Here is a 17,813-nt window from a genome sequence, read left to right as displayed (position 1 = left end):
TGCTTATTGCAAAATTTTAAAAGAAACTGTTTTAGAACATGTATTTTTAAAGGCCTAAATCAGCAATGCCACTTTGAGGCTGAAAGTCTTTTCCAGCCCAAGTCATCTGGGGCAAGAGGTTGGGCTTGGTGAGGTCCTTACCCCACAGCAAGATAAAGGTCTTTGTCATGCCAGTGGAGCTGCACAGATTTGTGAGATTAGGGATGCTTAGGCACTGTTTTAACCCCAGTTGCTCTGCTGCCAAATTGGAACTGCAGTATTTTACCTCCCATTTACAGCGGTGCATGATTGTAACATGCGATGAAAAGCAGTTATTTGGTATTCCAAAAACTTAAGAGAAGTTTTTTTCTACCCTGAGAAACCACACAAGCAATACCTATTAGGAAACCTAACCTAAATAAGACATTTTTTTTTCTCCTTTTTGCCCTCTCAGTTCTCATCCAGCTCTCAAGTCTCTGGGAACAGCCCAAACTGGTAGAAGCTGAGCAAATCACAACAGCTGCTGGGAAACATCCCCAGATCTGGCCAAAAATCATTGGGCATATATTTACCTTGGTGGTTTCAGGGGGTATCTGCCACAAGATTGAGGTTTCATGGTTGTCTTTAAGGGTACTTTACCCCCTCTTGCAGTTTTTTGAGCTCCAAAAGAGGAGCTGCAATGCACTCTGTTTCTCCACAAAGAGTGGTGCTTGGCATGGCCTTCTTCCCACCCAACTCTCACCCCAGGAGCAAAAATAAATGAAAAGTAAAAGTCAGGCTTCATATTCTGGATGGATATTTATTTGCTTAACAGATTTTCTTTTTTTTTTTTTTAATTTTTTCTTTTTTGGTACAAAGCATCCAGGAAAGCTTTTACTTCTCTTTTTAAAAAATAAAAACTAAGTTTCTTTTAAAAAAAGACACATGAAAAGGAAAAAAAAATTGCAATTGCTCTGTTTAAATTTTGCCTTCCCACCCCACCCACTTTCCTTCCCCGCCCCCCCCCTTCTTAATTTGGACTGATTTTCATTCTTTTCCATATATATTTAATAAAATAAATAAAGGATTTTCTTTGTTGTGTATTGCAGTGCCATTTTTTTTAAACAAAGGCTTCATGGCTCAACATTGCAAGGTAATAACAAACAAAAGGATTATACATTAAAATCCTCCCCCTCTCAAAACTCCCCCTAGCCCTCCCCTCCAAACCACGAAATAGAATACAATTCAAGTAGTCTTTTTTTATGTTTTAAATGTATGGATATATAAGACAAAGCAAGTACAGAACTGGTTAACAGAGTGTCCCCATTTTATTAGCAAGTGAGAGTATATCAGGGAGATGTAATTGATTCCCCCCTTTTTACGGTTCCTAGACAGATAATATATATTACTTTAAACCCAACCTATTTTACAGCCCTCTGCCCACCTCTCAAACCCATACACTCAGTGAGTCCCGAGCCTCAAGCCTCAAGCCAGAGACTTGCCTTTCCCCCCCATCCCAAGCAGCGGTCCCAGCCCTGCAGCCACCCTGGTGCAGCCCCACTCCTGCACAGCCCCTGGGAGGGGAGCGAGAGGAGGAAGGCGGGAGGCGTGGGGCAGGGAGAGGAGGGTCCGGCGAGAAGGACGCAAAGGGCAAGAGAAGGAAAAGGAGATGGCAGGGCGCGGAACTGCTGCTGCTTCTGCAGGGGCCTGGTGCCGAGGGCTGCCCGCCTGCCCACTCGCTGGAGCATCGGCGCGCGAGCAAGCTGTGAGGGTGGGGAAGAAGCGGTAGATTCCCCGTGGCTCAGGAAGCCAAGCTTTGCCAAGGGTCCGTGCAGAAGCAGGGCCTTGAGTTGTAACTGGCAACACCTTCACCATTCAAAATAGTTTGTCTCTAGAACAGTTCCCTTTTAGTTCTAAATTGCGGTGGTTTTGTTGTTTTGTTTTGTTGTTGTTTTTTTTTTAAAAAAGGATGCGTGTTGATGTATTTCTGTGTGTGCGTGCATCTGTGTACATGAGTAACAGCCAACTAGCTCATATGGTCATGACCAAGCTATATTTCAGAAGAGAAAAGAAACACATTTATCACACTTTTCCTAAAACGAAAAGCTAAAATTTCAAGTTCAGTATTCGCTATCTTGTCTTCCCTCCCCACCCTCCCTTGCTATTTCTGGGTTTTTTCCCTTCCAACTTACTTTAGCACCATAACACATTTTAAACATTACAATCCCTCTTCAGATACTACACAAAATGTCCCATAAAAATAGTGCTTTTTTTGCCAAAAAAGTTATATAATATATTATATATATAAATCAACTAAATCCGTGGCAAATGTGCAATGCAGACGCCTTCTCCATTTAAAGTGAGCATCAGCTCACTTTTTTCTTTTTTTTCTTCTTTCCCCTTTCCTTTTCCTTCTCTCTTTCTCGCTTTCTCTCAACTCTTCCTCTCTTTCTCACATCATCGGTGATTTCAAAAGGTGCAAGTCGATTTGGAATCTTGTAATGAAGCACACACACAAAAACGCAGATGGGGGCTCCTCGGAACTTCTTCTCAGGTACAATTTTTTGTTTAAAGGTGCAAAAGAAAGTTATAAAAATAAGAAAACCAAAAGAAAAAAAAAGAACAAAAAAAGAAGAAAAAAGTGGGGTGGGAATGAGGCAAAAAAATTTTATTCCTCAATATTTCTCCCCGTTTTATTGTTTTTTCACTTTATTGTCAAGAAAGACATGGAATGGACTCTTCACGAGAAAAAAAAGGTTAAAAAAATTTTTAACTTCATATCCTTTTTCCCTCTTGCTCTTTCTTTTGTCTTCTGGTGTTGGCACCGGGGATGTCACGCAGCACCCGGCAGCAAAAAGTTCAAGTGCCAAACTGTCCCTTTGCAAGTACAGGTTTGGAAATACTGGGGGAGCGGGGGAATGAAACAGATGTGGGAAACGAAACAACCCTCCCCCCCACCCCAAAAGGACGATGCCGTGGGAGCGGTGCTGCTCGCCACCGCCGCTGCCGCCGCCATCCCCTCCTTGCTGTGTCAGTTGTTTGGTTGGGGCCAGAGCGGCGTGAGGGTGCCCCGCCGCCCCGCTCCTTGGCTCAGCGGCCCCGGGGACGGAGGGGCTTGGGGGTCGGGAATCACCAGTCCTCCCGCCCTCCCCCAGGAGATCAAAAATCGAGACAGCTGGTCAGGGTTCATTTCTGGGGGCCAGCCGTTTCCGGGGAGGCTCGCACCGCTGGAGGCCTCTGGCTGGGCAGGGAGATGAGGGGACGATGCAGCGCCTTGGCTTCCTCAGCCGCTTGCAGCCCCTCAGCCTGCCACCGGTACTGGCGAGCCCGCAGGATGCTGGGCACTTCCCGCTGCAGCCGCTGGGAGCTCTTCTTCTGCCACACGTCATACTTGGAGTATTTGGCGTGCGAGGGCTTCTGGAAGCTCTCCTGCAAGGAGAGGGATAGCAATATTAGCCTCTGCTTAAGCCTGCTTGCACTCCAGAGGGTGGTTCCCCTCTTGGACTTCCATCCCTCCCATGGAAACATTGCTCCATCCCAGGAAAGGCTAATGGTCAGGTTGGACAGGGCTCTGAGCAACCTGATCTAGTTGAAGATGTCACTGCTTATTGCAGGGCAGTTGCACCAGATGACCTTTAAAGGTCACTTCCAACCCAAATTGTTCTATGACTGTGACCTAGCCCACCTCTGGTCCCCCACTTTAATAAAAGCTGTCTTTTGGCAGGCTATTTGGCATGACTTGCCGATAGCGGCTGTCTCCCAAAGGCTCTGCAGAAGCAACAGAGCTTGCAGCTGGGGTTTGTCCTCTCCCACCCACGGCCTTCTGATCTTTTCTCTCGCTATTTATTTCAGAGAAGGGCCATCATGCCGGCACAGCCTCCCTACCTTGCCGAGGGCTGGCAGGCCTGACAGGGAGGTGGCGGAGAGGTCACGCTCCGACTTGACGGACTTGGCGCAGTATGTTTCCAGCAGAGCCAGGTCACAGCTCCGAAAGCAGCACTCCTCCACAATCCCCCGATTGATCCGCCGGTTATTTCGTCCCACCGGTCTACCTGCAACAGCAGATACCCTTGCGTTATCCACCAACCTGGACAGGACCCTCTCCCTACCTCCATAGCACTTATCCCCTTTGCAAGCATCCCTCCACCAGCCACCACAGACTGGTGGGTTCTACATGCTTCAAAAATAGCAGCGCTTCTCCCAAACCAGTTGACAGGCACCCGCGAACCAGCCAAGTTTCATGTTAAGACTTTCCCAGACAAATGTTATTGATGCCAACAGGCTCCCCATGTGCCTCCAGTTGTAGTTTAAAGGCACTTTGAATGATGGGGATTTATCTCCCTCCTATATCTCTGGCATGGGTGGACTTTTTGAGCGCAGCTAAGGCAAGGAAGCTCAAGCCCAGCCTGACCGCCTGCTCTGTGCTGATTACTGTGACTGTCTTAGATGTTGATCCTGGCAAGCAGATTTTATTAGAAAGAAGCAGCACAGCATTGCAGCTGCCAACCTCCCTCTGTCGGGTCAACACTCAGGCAGGTGAAGCAAACCAAGGCGGCTAAATTTTACCAGATGGGACAGCTCTGAGACAGCTGCAGAAAGAATACAGGCTCCCACACCCGCCAAGAATAGCTATTAAACTTAATCTTTTAATAAGGGTTCCTCTCCCATTTCTGCCTGCAGAAGGATGCAAAAGCCCATGTCTGGTGCAGCAACGACCAAGTGCATTTCATATAACAGCTTCGCAATGACCAAAGCACTCCAAAGGAAAAGCTTACATCACTTTCACTGTTTTCCTCCCTCTCTTGAAATAAAAGAGATGGGTAAATTCAGATTTCTGATGCAGAGCAAATTTTCTTGGGAATTGTGACTTCCAAAATGTAAACTGGCCCAAAACAAAACAATTTTCTCCATGGTTTTGCACACAGCATATTGTGTTTTTGTGCTGTTCTAGGGTCTGCAGGCAGGGTTCTACACACTGCCTCTTCCCAGCACAAGGTGCTCCGAGCGAGGGAAGCAGAGGCAAGCACCAGTGGGGCTGGGAAACCAGGAGAATTTAAGAGAGCAAGTTGTGTAAGTGCAATGCCTATCAGTGCTCACCAAGCCATGCCAAGCCTCCACACCTCAGCTGGCCTGCAGGAACACACAAAATGGTCCATGTTGGCCCTGTGCATGACCCATAATGCCCCCACTTGCACTCCAGAGGAAGCAGGCACTCGATATTAGGCCTCGGTGAAGATGTAAGGATCCTGGCTTAGAAGGAGCTGACCACTTTCCCTGGGGTGTACCCCACCCTGGGTGCCCACCCAAAGTGCCTCGGGACAAAGTGCAAAGCACAGGAGTTATCTATGCATACTGTGCAACCCCACATGTGAGAAGCAGCCCAGACGTGCAATGCAACTATGCATGTGGGATGCAGCCCTGTACATTCAATGCAGCCCTGAGCGTGCAACACAGACATGCATATACAACACAACCCTCCACGCACAACACAGCCCAGTGTGTGCAATGCTGACATGCAAAACCCCACGACCATGCCTCACTACTGGCTCTAGAAAAGCCCTGGCAGCAGGGCACCCACCTCTGCTAAAGTTGGTTGTGACCCCATATCATGGAGCCCTCTGCTCTATGCTGGTGCGTTGCCACCATGCTCAGAGGTCACAATAACAAACATGGCACCAGGGTGATGAGGCAGCTGACTCATACCATGAGACCCACCTTTGGGAGTCATTTTAAACGCTCTATTTTCCACATTTGTCCCCCCAGTGCCACCAGCTTTCTTTTTTCTTTTTCTTTTTCTCTAGAAAAATTACAGGCACAACCTTAAACCAGCCCCACAGGAAGGTGAGAAGGTTCACTCTTGGTAAATATTCAGCAAAGGGAATACTGTTAGGAGATAATTTTCTCTACATAAATACTTGTGTCCAAAAAGCACACTGGACTGGGACCTCCCTTTAGAGGCAGGGCAGGTGTGTTGGGTGCCCGCAGCTGCACAAGCAATGCCAGTGTAGGAAACCTGGGTGGTGATGCCCAAAGAAGGCAGAGGAGAGGAGCCAGCTTGGGGCCAGCTGCATTCTTCTCTATGCATGTAATGACCAATGAGGTCCATGGAAGAGGTTGCACTGCATCAACACTCTGCACTGCTTATGTCCCCTGTTCAGCACCTATCAATCCCAGTGCCCAACTTGTAGGCATGGCAGGCTGCTGAAGCATTAGGCTGCTCCAGAAAGGCATCGTGAACACGGGCAGAAGGAGAGTTTGGAAGGGAAAGAGAAAAAAATTCAAGTCATCCCCCCTTGCTAGCACGTCCCCAGAGGGCTGCATTCACACTCCCGCTGAACAGAAGGTTGCACAAGTGATGACACACACGATTTGAGGAGAAGTTGAGGCTTTGAAAGGTTACATGTCTCCTCTCAAAAACAGAATTTTCCCACTTGCAGCTATGTGTTTGTTTGGAAAGAAGAGAGGAGGCAAAAAAGCAATAAGGAAAGCGGGACTATATTCACCGCCACACCACCCAGGGCAATTTGTGGCATGGGTATGCATGAGAAGATCATGTCACCATGTGTTAGCAAATGCCCAGGTGTGGCACCATCAGGGTGAGCTCCCAGCAGGGACCAGCTGCGGTGTTATGGCCTTTTCCTCCCTGACCACTGCACCTGCCCAGCCAGTGGGCACACGTGTGGCCCCCAGCCCCAAATGTGCTGCCCTTTCTCTCTTCCATAAAGCTGCTGCATGCCCTTCCCCTTGCTGGCACCACTACCAGCTCCACCACGACTGTCTGATAGGACACATTTCCCATTACATAATTGTCCATACGGATCTTGCCAAATGCCAATATAATCCTCTGTGGGAGAGTTACTTTAGGAAAAAAAATAAGCAAACATAGCAAACAAGGATGTAGTCACAGAAAGTACCTGGAGACAACAACCCAGGGAAGAAACACTAGGACATTGCTGGCTAACAGCAATATCGCTGCTGACCTGGATTGGGAAAAGTGTTTGTTCTGTAACAATTTACACAGGGACTAAAGGTTGAATTTCCTGGCTTTTGCTCATGGGTGGTATCTCACTTTACTGCCACTGCCAAACCCAAGGAAGGTTTTACCGCTCTGTCTCTTACCCACAGGGGAGAATTGTGTGGGCAGCAGGCTGCAGCACCGCTCAGGCACGTGAGCCACTTCCCATCGCAGCAATGACCACTTCCTCCCGAGGAAACACGCTTCCTCCGGGCCTTCAATGAATGGCTAGGCTCTTTTTCCCAAAACTGTGCTTCACCAAAACTTCCTACAGCACTGCTGAGGGTATGAGCCCAGAGATGCAAAGTCCAGTGATGCAAAGCCCAGTGGTGCAAAGCCTTTCTGCTGCCTGGGGTTATTGAAGCCTAGCAGTGGGCTATCCTGACAGGGAGGGCTGGGCATCCCAGGAAAAGTACAAAGCCAAACCCAGAGAGATCACATACCTGCAGCTCAGCTATGCCACTGTGCCCGAGGCAGCGAAACTGCCATGGCCACGGGGGACAGGAGGGTCCGTTCCCTAGCATCAACACCCCACTGCTCTGGGCTCCCCACTCTCACCAGGGCAGGACAGATGCTGCGGGGAGGGGTGCACTGTGCTGGTGCCACCCTGGCTGGGTCCCCTTTCCTCTGGTCAATCAGGCGGTCAGCCGAGTGGAAGGGGACTTTGGGTGTAAACAGTCCCCGTGCCCCTGTCGCAGGAATGTTGGGAGCAACAAGGGGGCCTTTGTGCAGCACCGGGCCCCGTCCCAGTGCCCCCAGCCTGGCCCTCCCCCACCCCGGCACCGCACTTTCCCCCCTGCTTTTTCCTAGTATTATTCGGAGGAGCGGCGGGTGCGCAAGAATGTGCCCCGTCAGCACAAGCGGCTGCAAAGAGCTAAATTCTTATCAGCTGTTGGAAAGGAGGAAACAGGAGCTGTTGTTTACAGAGAAGTCGGCTGCCTCTCCCCCTACAGCCCCTTCTCCCTCCCTGCTAGCACTGCATGACAGCAACTTCACTGCCGAGGCTCCCTCTCAACCTACCCTGCATTTTCACTCTGGGCTGCACTCAGAATTCCTCCATGGGCTGTGCCGCTGTCCCTGGGTGGGTGCTGGGGAGCAGGGGAGCAGAGTTCCAACCCTACCACAGAGCCACGGCAGGAAGCCACCACCTTGACAGCAGCTGCAGGCCAACCCAAAAGCCTTAAAAGTCGCTGAGATGAGGCATCACTAGAGGAGAACAAAGTGTGCTGTCTCCTGCCCCTGTTAGTGCAGCTCTTTTGCAGCCCCAACTCTTGGAGGCAGCTTCAACATCCTCAGCCTCAATCACCTGCACGCCACAATGCTTCCCAGGGCACCTGGGGGCTGGGACTTGCTCCTCATGCCAGTGGACAGATAGGCATTCCAGTTATCAGGAGTGCACCCTGCTCAGTCTAGGTTGCATATTTCCCCAGCGTCAGATGCCTGGAGGATGAAACACTGTCAGTACACTGCATCCCCTTGCATCCCTGCAAAGAGTGTTGTATTTCAGAGTTAGCTTTGCTAGCAAAGTGCTCACTTTTACAAATGCAGAGCACCAGAAGTATTTAAATAAGTGCTGCAGCAAAAAAACCACTTATGGATTTTCATACCATTTTTTGGTTTTTTCCAACGTTACCAGTCAGATGCTTCAACAGCCGTTGTTCAGCAAGTAGGATCCTTGTGTACCCCTGGGACAAGGCTGCCCAAGTCATTTACTTCCCATATGAATGACTGCATTAGCACAGGCTGCTCATCAGGTCATACATCCCATGCTGTGAGGTGCTCAGCTTTAAGACGTAAACCCCACAATTGTGCAACATAACTGTGTCCTATCGCATCTACACAGTGATACGTGGGTTTAGGAGTGAAGATGAATGTGATCAGGAGAATCAATCACTTATGAGGCCAACTGATGGAGGTAGAAGGTGAAAAATTAAATGAAAAGGGGAGGTACAAAACCCTTCATCAAGTAGAGGTATTGCCCAAATGTCTTCAGCCCTGCATGGCACAAGCTGGTCAGATGCTGAAGGGGTTAAAATATTGGACTGGGGGAACTTTGCTTTATCCCCAGCACCTGGGCTCTCTAGAAATATTCATAAAGGTGAATGGGGGAGAGACAGGAGAGGACAAAAAAAAAAGCAAGAATCCCCTTGCAAGCACCAGAATGGCCACTTGGCACCAAGAGACTTGTCTCCCTTCAAAAGTGGTTTTATTTTGGCCTGGGCAGCTGGGTTATTTGAGGTGAAAGGAGGTCAGTTTGACCGTAAAACAAAAGCCCTGTTCCCTTTCATCTCCAGAGAGGGGGAGGAGAGAAGAGAAACCATGGGAGGAAGATGGATGCTCCTCTATATCTAGAGGGAGAGGAAGAGCTAAGAGAGTGGGAGAGGAGCTTGCTTCCTTACTGTGCCAGTAAGGCCAGACCGAGACCTGCCACCCTGGCTGAGTGCCGGCACAGGGCCATTGGCAGAGGAAAGGCAGAAGAGGAAGGGCAGCTGACATGCAAAACCTCACCACTTGGATCAGTCAGAAGACGGAAATGCATCCAGAGCACCCCAAAAGTGCTGCCTGCCCACAACAGCCAGGGAGCCATGAAAACACCCTGCTCAGCCATGATGGGGCAGGGTAATTGCCCCAGCTAGTTCCAAAGCCATCTGCAGCCCAACCACCTGCCAGGAATTACACAGCCTGAACTCCACTGTGGCTGGGTGTGGGATCCCTGCACCTGTCCCTGCCCAACCTCAGCAGGCAGCACCAGTCAAGTCTGGCAAAGCACCCACATTGCAAAGGGACATCCAGAGTCATCTTCCAACTTTGCAGCAACCTGTTCCCTGCAACCTGTTCCCTGCATAGGCAGACTGGAATAAGAGAGAGGCTGGCTCTCAACTCCAGTACTCAAAAAAACCCACCCCATTACTTGAAAGTGACTTTTTAACATCTTTTTACAAGGCAGAGGCAAGACTGCCAAATACATGGCACCATGTACAGCTGGTATCTCCATCCTCTTCCCCCCCATTTGGCTTTGCATCTTTCCTGTAGTCAGTTAGTCTGTGGTTCAGTCCTCAGTGGGGAGCAAAACACAGGGTCTTCCCTCTCCCAAGCAAAGCAGAGGACTGAACCACCAAAACAAGGTATCACACTCGAGGCACCTTTGCCCATAGATCACTCAGCATCCATTGCTACTGGTTTACTCCTCATCCTTCCTGTTTACCAGCTAAGCCATTGTAATGCTAATGCCAATGGTCCAAACACCCAAAGCATCCTGGTGGAAAGCCTGCTGCAGCCAACTGGCCCGAAGCCATCTGCACTCTGCAAACAACAGCAATGCTGCAATTTATTTTTTTTCTGCACTAGCTTCACTGCAAAAGGATAAGACATCACTCTTCAGCAACAAGTTCACCATCAGGTAGCTAGGAGGTCATGAAGTGTGTTTTGAGAGCAGCATAGAAGGTGCTGCTGTACCAAAGCAAAACCTGCCCAGGAATGAGTGCTCAGCTCCCTGCCTGCTGTCAGATGCAGTACTTAGGCAGAAACGTTTCAGAATAAGCCAGGACCCAAACTCAGCAGAGAGCTGGCTGCAGACATCCTCGCTATTGTAATGACTTGTCCACACGACTGGTGAGCCAGCCACATAAGGTTCCCCAGTGATATTCAACTTCCCCAAGCATCATATGTGGGACCCAGTTTCCCCATGGTACAAGACCGTGCCCAAAATTGACGTGAGGTGGGTTTATGTCACCCTGAACATGTCCATTTTCTTGCTCTTCTCCTGGCCTACTGCCACATATAAGGAAATCATGAAAAGCACCAGGCTGGGAAATCCCTCCTTTCCCTCTTGGCCTGGCTCCACTGAAGCAGGGTGTGGGATGGGGGTAGCATCCTGTCTGCTGCTGGCAGCTGCCCAGCACTTACTGAAATAGAAGCCCCTGTCCCCGCAGACGAACTGCAGTGTGTCCACCAGCTCCCCGCCGCAGAGGGTCTCCGCCGTGCCGTACGCAGCCGCTGAATCCAGTGCGTAGGCCAGGAAAGCCAGCAGCAGCAGCAGCATCCGCCTCGCCGCACACATCCTCTGCACCTGGGGACAGAGGCACAGCATTAACACTGCGAGAGAGACCCCTCTCTGCCACCTCCCCCAGGCAATGCCCCCGCCCACAGCATGCTGGGGGTTTGATGCCCAGACATGTCGAGATGCTGCAGGGAAGGACCAGCAGCGCTGAGACAGCTGCTGGTGTGAGGCCGACTCCCGGCACTGGGCCTGCTGGGCAGCCGCTTGGGCAGACAAGGTTTGCATTGAAGCAGTTTTTCCATTGGAAAATCCCACTTCAACCTACGTCTGAAAGGCTTTTATTCCCTCTGCTCTTTCAACAGCGTGATTTTTTTTTATTTTTTCCCGCCTTTACATGGGAATTCCTTCAAATTATTATCAGTAGGGTGTTTTTCTTCCTCTTCTGATGACAGGTTTTCATACCATACCTGAAAACATGTCCCCCCAAAGCAGAAACAAGTGAAGTTTCAACCTGTCCTAGAGCTGCTTTTGAGGAAAGCTGAGAACAACAGCCTTTGTCCTGGGCATGCAAGGTTTGGACAATCAAGGGGCTGATTGCACAAGCCATGTTTGCTGATGAGAGTTGGGACTGAGAAGACATCCCTCAGGAACAATGCAGTATCATGGGAAACACACTTGCAGCATCACCAAGGAGGACCAAGGCAGTATCAGACAGTGCCGAGCACTAAAAAAGAAACTCCATGGATATTTGCTAACTAGCCCAAAGATTTCCCCTGGCTCCACTCCAGCAACCAGCTTTACCTCTGTGTCAGCTTCTGTAAGTGTAAAACAAGGCTGTTATTGCCCCACTGGATGGGACAAAACCCATGGATGGTTCAGGGTATTATAGTCCCTCAATGATGAGCCTCACAGTATACATACAGCCAAATAACACTGGTGACCGGACAGATCAGCTCAAAATGAAGAGGATAAGTGTGTCAAAATAGCAGACGGTGTGTGGCAACCCTAATCTCAAGCAGAACATCCCTTCTCTTTGCTAACATTCAACCAAGATGCTGGGTTTCACATCCAGCTATCATCACCATAGCATCTGAGCAACTCGAGAATAACATCAGTTAATGAATATTACCTCACCCTCCCGGGATGCTCGGAGATGGAGCTGAAGCCCAGGATAGATTAAATGACTCGCCCAAGGTCACAGGGGAAGTCTGCAGCGCAGCCAGGAAATTAGCCCAGCTCCCCCGAGGCCCCGCTACGGTCCTGCCAGCAATAAAGACACCCTTGCTACCGAATTTTTACTAGCACATAGCTCTAATCCTTGCTGCTAGAAATGCATCATGCTTGCAAGTCGCAGGTTCTACTGAGCAGTGGGAGGACAGGGACCAGCAGCAGCAAGAAAAGCCAAGAAGTTGCAAGGTCAGGATGGGCTGTGGGGGGCATCCGCCCTGCTTGAATGTTGATGCTCATAGTATTGCTCAGCCTGTGCTGGCAGAGACCAGCAAGGTTGACAAAAGCCCTCCTGGGCTCTTCAACAAGAGAGGCAGCAGCCCTGGGCACAAACTGGTCTCAAACCAGCAAGTGATGAGAACCAGGACAAGCTTTTCCAGTACCAATGATCCCTTCGGCATACTGCGGGGGCTGTGTTCTGTATTAAAGTAGGAGCGGAGGGATGGCACCAGGCTGTGACACCATGCTGTCAAACTGCAGTGTTTTGCCACCCATACCTTTTCACCTTGATTTTTTTTTTATCCAGTGGCCAACAGGTGTTTACTGAGCCTCCCCAACATTACCACAGCATCACCTTCACTGCTGAAGTCATGCCTCTGGTGCAGTAGCATCGTCAGTCAGATCTCCAACTGACAAAAGACCAACGATCCTGCTCCCTTCCCTTTTTTTCCCCCCTTTTCCTCTTTTTTTTACATGCATCTCCTGTTTGCTGGTGTTCCCAGGGCTTGGGTAGTGCCAGCACCTCATTGCCAAGGTGACAGATGTGTGCCAGCCAGTACTGCCACTGAAGGCACTGATGTGGGACTTCAGGACACTCACGTAATCCCCCATCCCAAATTAGGCTAACGCTGGCTAATGAGCAGGCTAAACCAAAGCCAACCCCCCCAAGAAGGGGCTGTTTGGTGGCACAGGTGACAAACCCTGTTTTTCCTCCACATTCAGTCTAAAGAAAGGGGTGAAATGGTCTGAAAAGCAGAGAGCGAGATTTTGTCAGCGGGGCGATATCTGATGCTGGGGAGACCTGATACCTTCTGTGGAAAAACACTCATGCTCCACGGAAAATACCCACTCCTGCACAACCCGCGCCACAAGGCAGCCCCTGGCAGCTTTCCCTGCCTCCACTGCAAGCTCTTTTTGGGTGGCCACACACCCCATAACTCCATCCAGGAAACACACCTGAAGCCGCTAAGACAAGGACAGCCCCAGTGCTGTCATCCAGATCATGGCTAACCTGGAGGTGTGAAATGCAATGAAGTCCACCTTTGTCCACGCACCAACTGCCAGCCCTTTCCACTGCCGTTACCTTGGCATCTCCCTACTCCCTCCAGCAACCGTGTAATGAGAAACTAGGCAGCAAAGGAAAAAGCATCTTTATTTACTACCCAGTGCTGCAGTTTCTCTCCAGTTTGATGGAGCCACAACCCAACCCAACCTGTAAGCCATTCCCTCTCACTTTAGCCCTACTACCTCTGCTGAGGAAAAGTCCCCACAAAGGCTAGACAGGCACCCAGAGTGCCATCACCAGCTCATGCCCCAGTGACCTTTCAGTTGATCCTTCCTGCCCTCACATGCTTCCCCTAGCAGGAATGAGCAGCACTCAGGCAGGAGAGCTCAAACCTGCCTTGCCATGGCTGCTGGAGCAGGTGCTACTCCCCCAAATAGGGTGCCATGGCACAGCTGGGTACCTGCAGCCTGTGACCAGCTGCACAGGTTGCATGAGGCCTCAGTTTTCATGGCCAAATCCTGCTCAGTATGATGATTCGAAGCCCTCTGAACACCTCCAAGACTCCATTCTCCACTGAAAAAATGGGACAGCAGAGCTCTTGGTTTCTAGTCCAAGCGTTAGGACAGGCACAGTCTCCTCAGCTGTGGGACAGGAGTAAATTCACATCAATGGCTGAAAATACCTTCAGATTTTATTAGAAAGCCTCTCTTTCATGACATGGAACAGGAACAAGGCATAGAGAGGGAAGTGGGCCACTTCCCTAAAGAACAAGGTCCCATCTCACTAGGAGAGAGACTACAACCACCACAGTTCCATTCTTGCCAGGGCGGGTTGAACCAGCCACGCTGGCTGCTGTTCCTCCTCATGTGCCCAGGGAGAGCTCAAAGGCTTTAGGATGTAGCAGGAATAGCAGTGCTAGGCATGCTGGATGCTCAATAACGTGAGCACCAAATTCCTTCTAACAAGGACTTGAACACCATACAGTGTGCAAGCAAGTGATGCAAGAGGAATTTTTTTGGTTGCAGAGGTACCCTGTGTAGCATCCTAGGAATCACAACTGAAGTTCCTCTGAATAACCTGCATCTGAGAGCAGCATGTTCAGTGCAGAAGAGGCTCAGACAGGACATCAGCACACACTGCTGGCCTCTCTTTCCCAGGGAGGGTCTGCTTTGCTCTCCATCTTCATGTCACTCTCCTGCATTCCTCTGCATTCCCAGGACCCTACCCAAGGCCAGGCTGCCACTAGAATCAGCTTAGCCATGAGCTGCCATATGCAGGATGCTGCCGCTGCCTTGGAACTCCTGTGTATTCCTGTCTCACTGCTGTACCCATCCAGCAGAGAGGTCCAACAGAAAGCATCTTCTACAAGTGGCTGTGGTGTGCCAGGAGAGAGACTGAGGGCAGGTCTGCCGTGGAATAGCCCTCCCACCTGGGACCATTATAAGATATTTCAGGATCTGCTCCAGAATCAGCTGGATCGGCAATTACTGTCCAGCTGCTGGGGAGTGAGGGGCCAAGAGGCCACAATGCACTAAAAGGTCCAGTTGCCAAATCTCAGAGAACAGCTCAGGCATCCTTACATCCAGGCTTGTTCTGAGCAAACCAAACCACAGTGCCTCTTGGGCAACAAACACCTCCCCAAAAATGGAGACTAAACCTCCTGTCTGACCTAATTCCTTCTTCAGTCTGGCCTTCATTGCAATTTAATATGAACAGAACAACGTAGGAGGGAATTGACAGATGGCCCAGTCTGTAAAATTTGGATTTGGACAGAAAAAAAACCCCCTCGCTTCTTTGTGGAGCACTGCAGCATTTAAAAGGGAGCACAGCAAAAAGTCACCAGCCCAAACCCAGCTGTGTGCGCCAGAGGGAAAACCCCAGTTTGCACATCCCAGCATCCTTCACACTCCACCTCTCCTCCAAAAAAAAGTGAGCAGTGATGTTTTGCTACTCACATGATTGCTTGTGAGAGATGCTGAACATCTGCCTCTCTGCATTACTCCTCTCTGTGGACTGCCCCAGGAGAGTAGGGAGCTGACCTGGTTTTGAGCACAACAATCCTGAAGGGGCAGGATGCCAAACTCACACATGCCAAGTGAATGCCACCCCAAGTGAATGCCCATGGGGCAACCCAACCTCGCATGGAGTGCCAGGCCATGACGCCCTGAAGTACCAAACAGCAAAGGAACAGTGGAGACCAGTGGGAGAGGCAGGTGCCTTGGCAGCTGAAAACCACCCAGGAGCTGCATCTTGGGCAGAGGCACAAGGATGGGGTGCCCAGCAGGACCTGAAGGGAGAGAAGCCACCTCATGCTGTGCCACAGAAGGGCCTCCCTCTTCATCTAAAAGAGAAATGAAGAGATTTCCACAGCCTGAAAGAAGCAAGTTTCAAAACACAAAACTTTTAACCACTGAGCTGTCAGATGAATAAAACCAACCTGGAACCAGCGGTTTTGCTGTTTAGCTCAAGCTTGAAGAAAAAAAAACAAAAAACAACCTGGCTTGCATGACATTCATGTGGCTGAGGATGGCAATACTGCTGCTATTTTTAGCTCTCACTTTTTTTGTCTTCATTGTTCATCCCCATCAGCAGCCCACTCTGCCCCACACCTGGAGTCACCTTTCTTCTTCCCATCCTGTGAGCCAGGAGAGTCACCTGTCTCCTCTGCCTGCGGGACAGAGGCTGAGGCAGGCAGGGGAGCGCTGCCCGCACCCCACGTCTATACATGTAACAGTGAGAACTACCATGACTGTGGCAAAATCAAGCTGAAAAAGGTGAATGGGGTATTCAGTACCATTTACTCACCCCACTGGGGAGTAAGAGTGTATTGCACAAATTTTGGTATGCAGCCCAGAAACATTTGATTTATTGTATAAAAAAAAGGAAACGCAATCTTGCTTAACGCTTCTAAAGACAGCTGGCAGGACCCAGTGAAGGGATTTAAGCCCATTTTCGTAGCCTCACTTAACTCCTTTCTTTATTGTTCCTCTCTCCTTTCTGCATTCTCTTTCAGAACCTGGAGTATATCAGGGAAAGTTAACAGCAAGTTAAGCTGTTAAATCAGAAATCGTGGTGACTGGAGTCTACTGGCAAGTGATATTCCCACAACACGTTGAACTTGCTTTATATCTTGGCAGAGCAACTTTAACCCTTTCAGAGCTGGGCTGCAACGCCAAGGCAGATTTCTTCCCCCTGTGCCCCCCACCTCTTGTGACCCCTCAGACAAACGTGCTTAGGGAGGCCGATATCACTTTGCCCCACTAAGACACTCATCAGCTTTTAAAAGCAAAGACAATCCAAAGAAGGATCGGAGAGGTCAGTCCCAGGACACGAGCTCGGAGAGGGTGGGCCACTTACAGTGCTCGTATGCACTGCTGGAAACACACCAACTCCTCAGTCCCTCTAAAAATAAGACCTCACCTGCTGTGTTTGCTTTATTTAAAAAAAGAAAAGTACAGAAATGCTTTTCTCTGGTGCTCCATGAGGCAAGCTGGGCTCATGCTGAAGCCTACAGGAATCAAGGGGAAGACACGCACTGACAACTCCAGGTTGACTGCTCAAAGCAGCAGTCCTCCAGCCAGGCTGAAAAAAAGATCACCTGTCAGAAAAAGCGCTGGGACACACACGCAGAGACATTTTGGCTCTCAAATTTCATGTGGTGGTAGGAGGGGACCGGCGGTGTCAAATCTTTTATCCCTTAATGAATTTTCACAGGAGCTGGGATAGCCCCTTTTGAAAGGCTGAGTGAACTTGTGTGGGTGTCAACAACATGGAGCAAGATTTACAGCTCTGACCCATTCACCCCCACCAAAATTGTCAAGTTGGGTCCAAAACAGCGCAGTGGAGCTCAAATCAGAAGTGTCAGTCAGTTTTATACCTCCAGATGTCCTTAGCACAAAGTCACCCTCACAAAACCCCATGACCCAGGCTCCTCAACTCCACTCTAAATCAAGACAAGAAACCCAAATAAAGAAACCCAACACGCTTCACCCCTCCCCACCCCCTACACGCACAACCTGACAATAAGCAAACCCAAAGAAAAACGGGCCTCGGCCTCCCAAGCACATCCCGGCATTTGGAAGAAAACAACAGACTTTGCATAGGAAGACTGGGTTGAAAGCAGCGGCTCTCCCGAGGTGTCTGTTTAAAACCACCCACACAAACCTTGTTTTTACACTTGATTGCTCCACACCACCCGAGAGAGACCTGGCGTATCAGCAACCCTGCTGAAGTACCCGTGGCTGGAGGCGAGGCAGACACATCTGCTGGTACAGTTACGCTAAATCCGAGTTCCCTCATGTGCCCCAATTCCCTACTGCTCAGAGTGCTAAAACCTTTCCAAGTTGCGCTCTTAAAACAATTACTACAGGGAAAAGCAACTGGGAAGG

The 17,813-nt window shown here is 49.9% G+C and overlaps 1 protein-coding gene across 1 annotated transcript in view; it reads right to left on the bottom strand.

Annotated features, from left to right (window-relative positions):
• Window positions 1-1,267: 1,267 nt before the first annotated feature.
• The window catches only part of IGF2 (insulin like growth factor 2), a 17,812-nt gene continuing 1,266 nt past the window's right edge, over window positions 1,268-17,813 (bottom strand). The window contains exons 2-4 of the mRNA XM_027651319.1: window positions 10,880-11,042; window positions 3,844-4,010; window positions 1,268-3,387 (exon numbers count right to left, since the gene is read on the bottom strand). Of these exons, the coding sequence (XP_027507120.1) occupies window positions 3,145-3,387; window positions 3,844-4,010; window positions 10,880-11,042 (573 nt within the window). The 3' untranslated portion in view covers window positions 1,268-3,144. The remainder of the gene's footprint in view (window positions 3,388-3,843; window positions 4,011-10,879; window positions 11,043-17,813) is intronic.

Source organism: Corapipo altera, unplaced genomic scaffold, assembly GCF_003945725.1.
Source record: "Corapipo altera isolate COAL_440 unplaced genomic scaffold, ASM394572v1 78, whole genome shotgun sequence".
Classification (NCBI taxonomy): Eukaryota; Metazoa; Chordata; class Aves; order Passeriformes; family Pipridae; genus Corapipo; species Corapipo altera.
The sequence above is the reverse complement of the archived record's forward strand: the minus strand, read 5'-3'. Positions and strand labels throughout refer to the sequence as shown.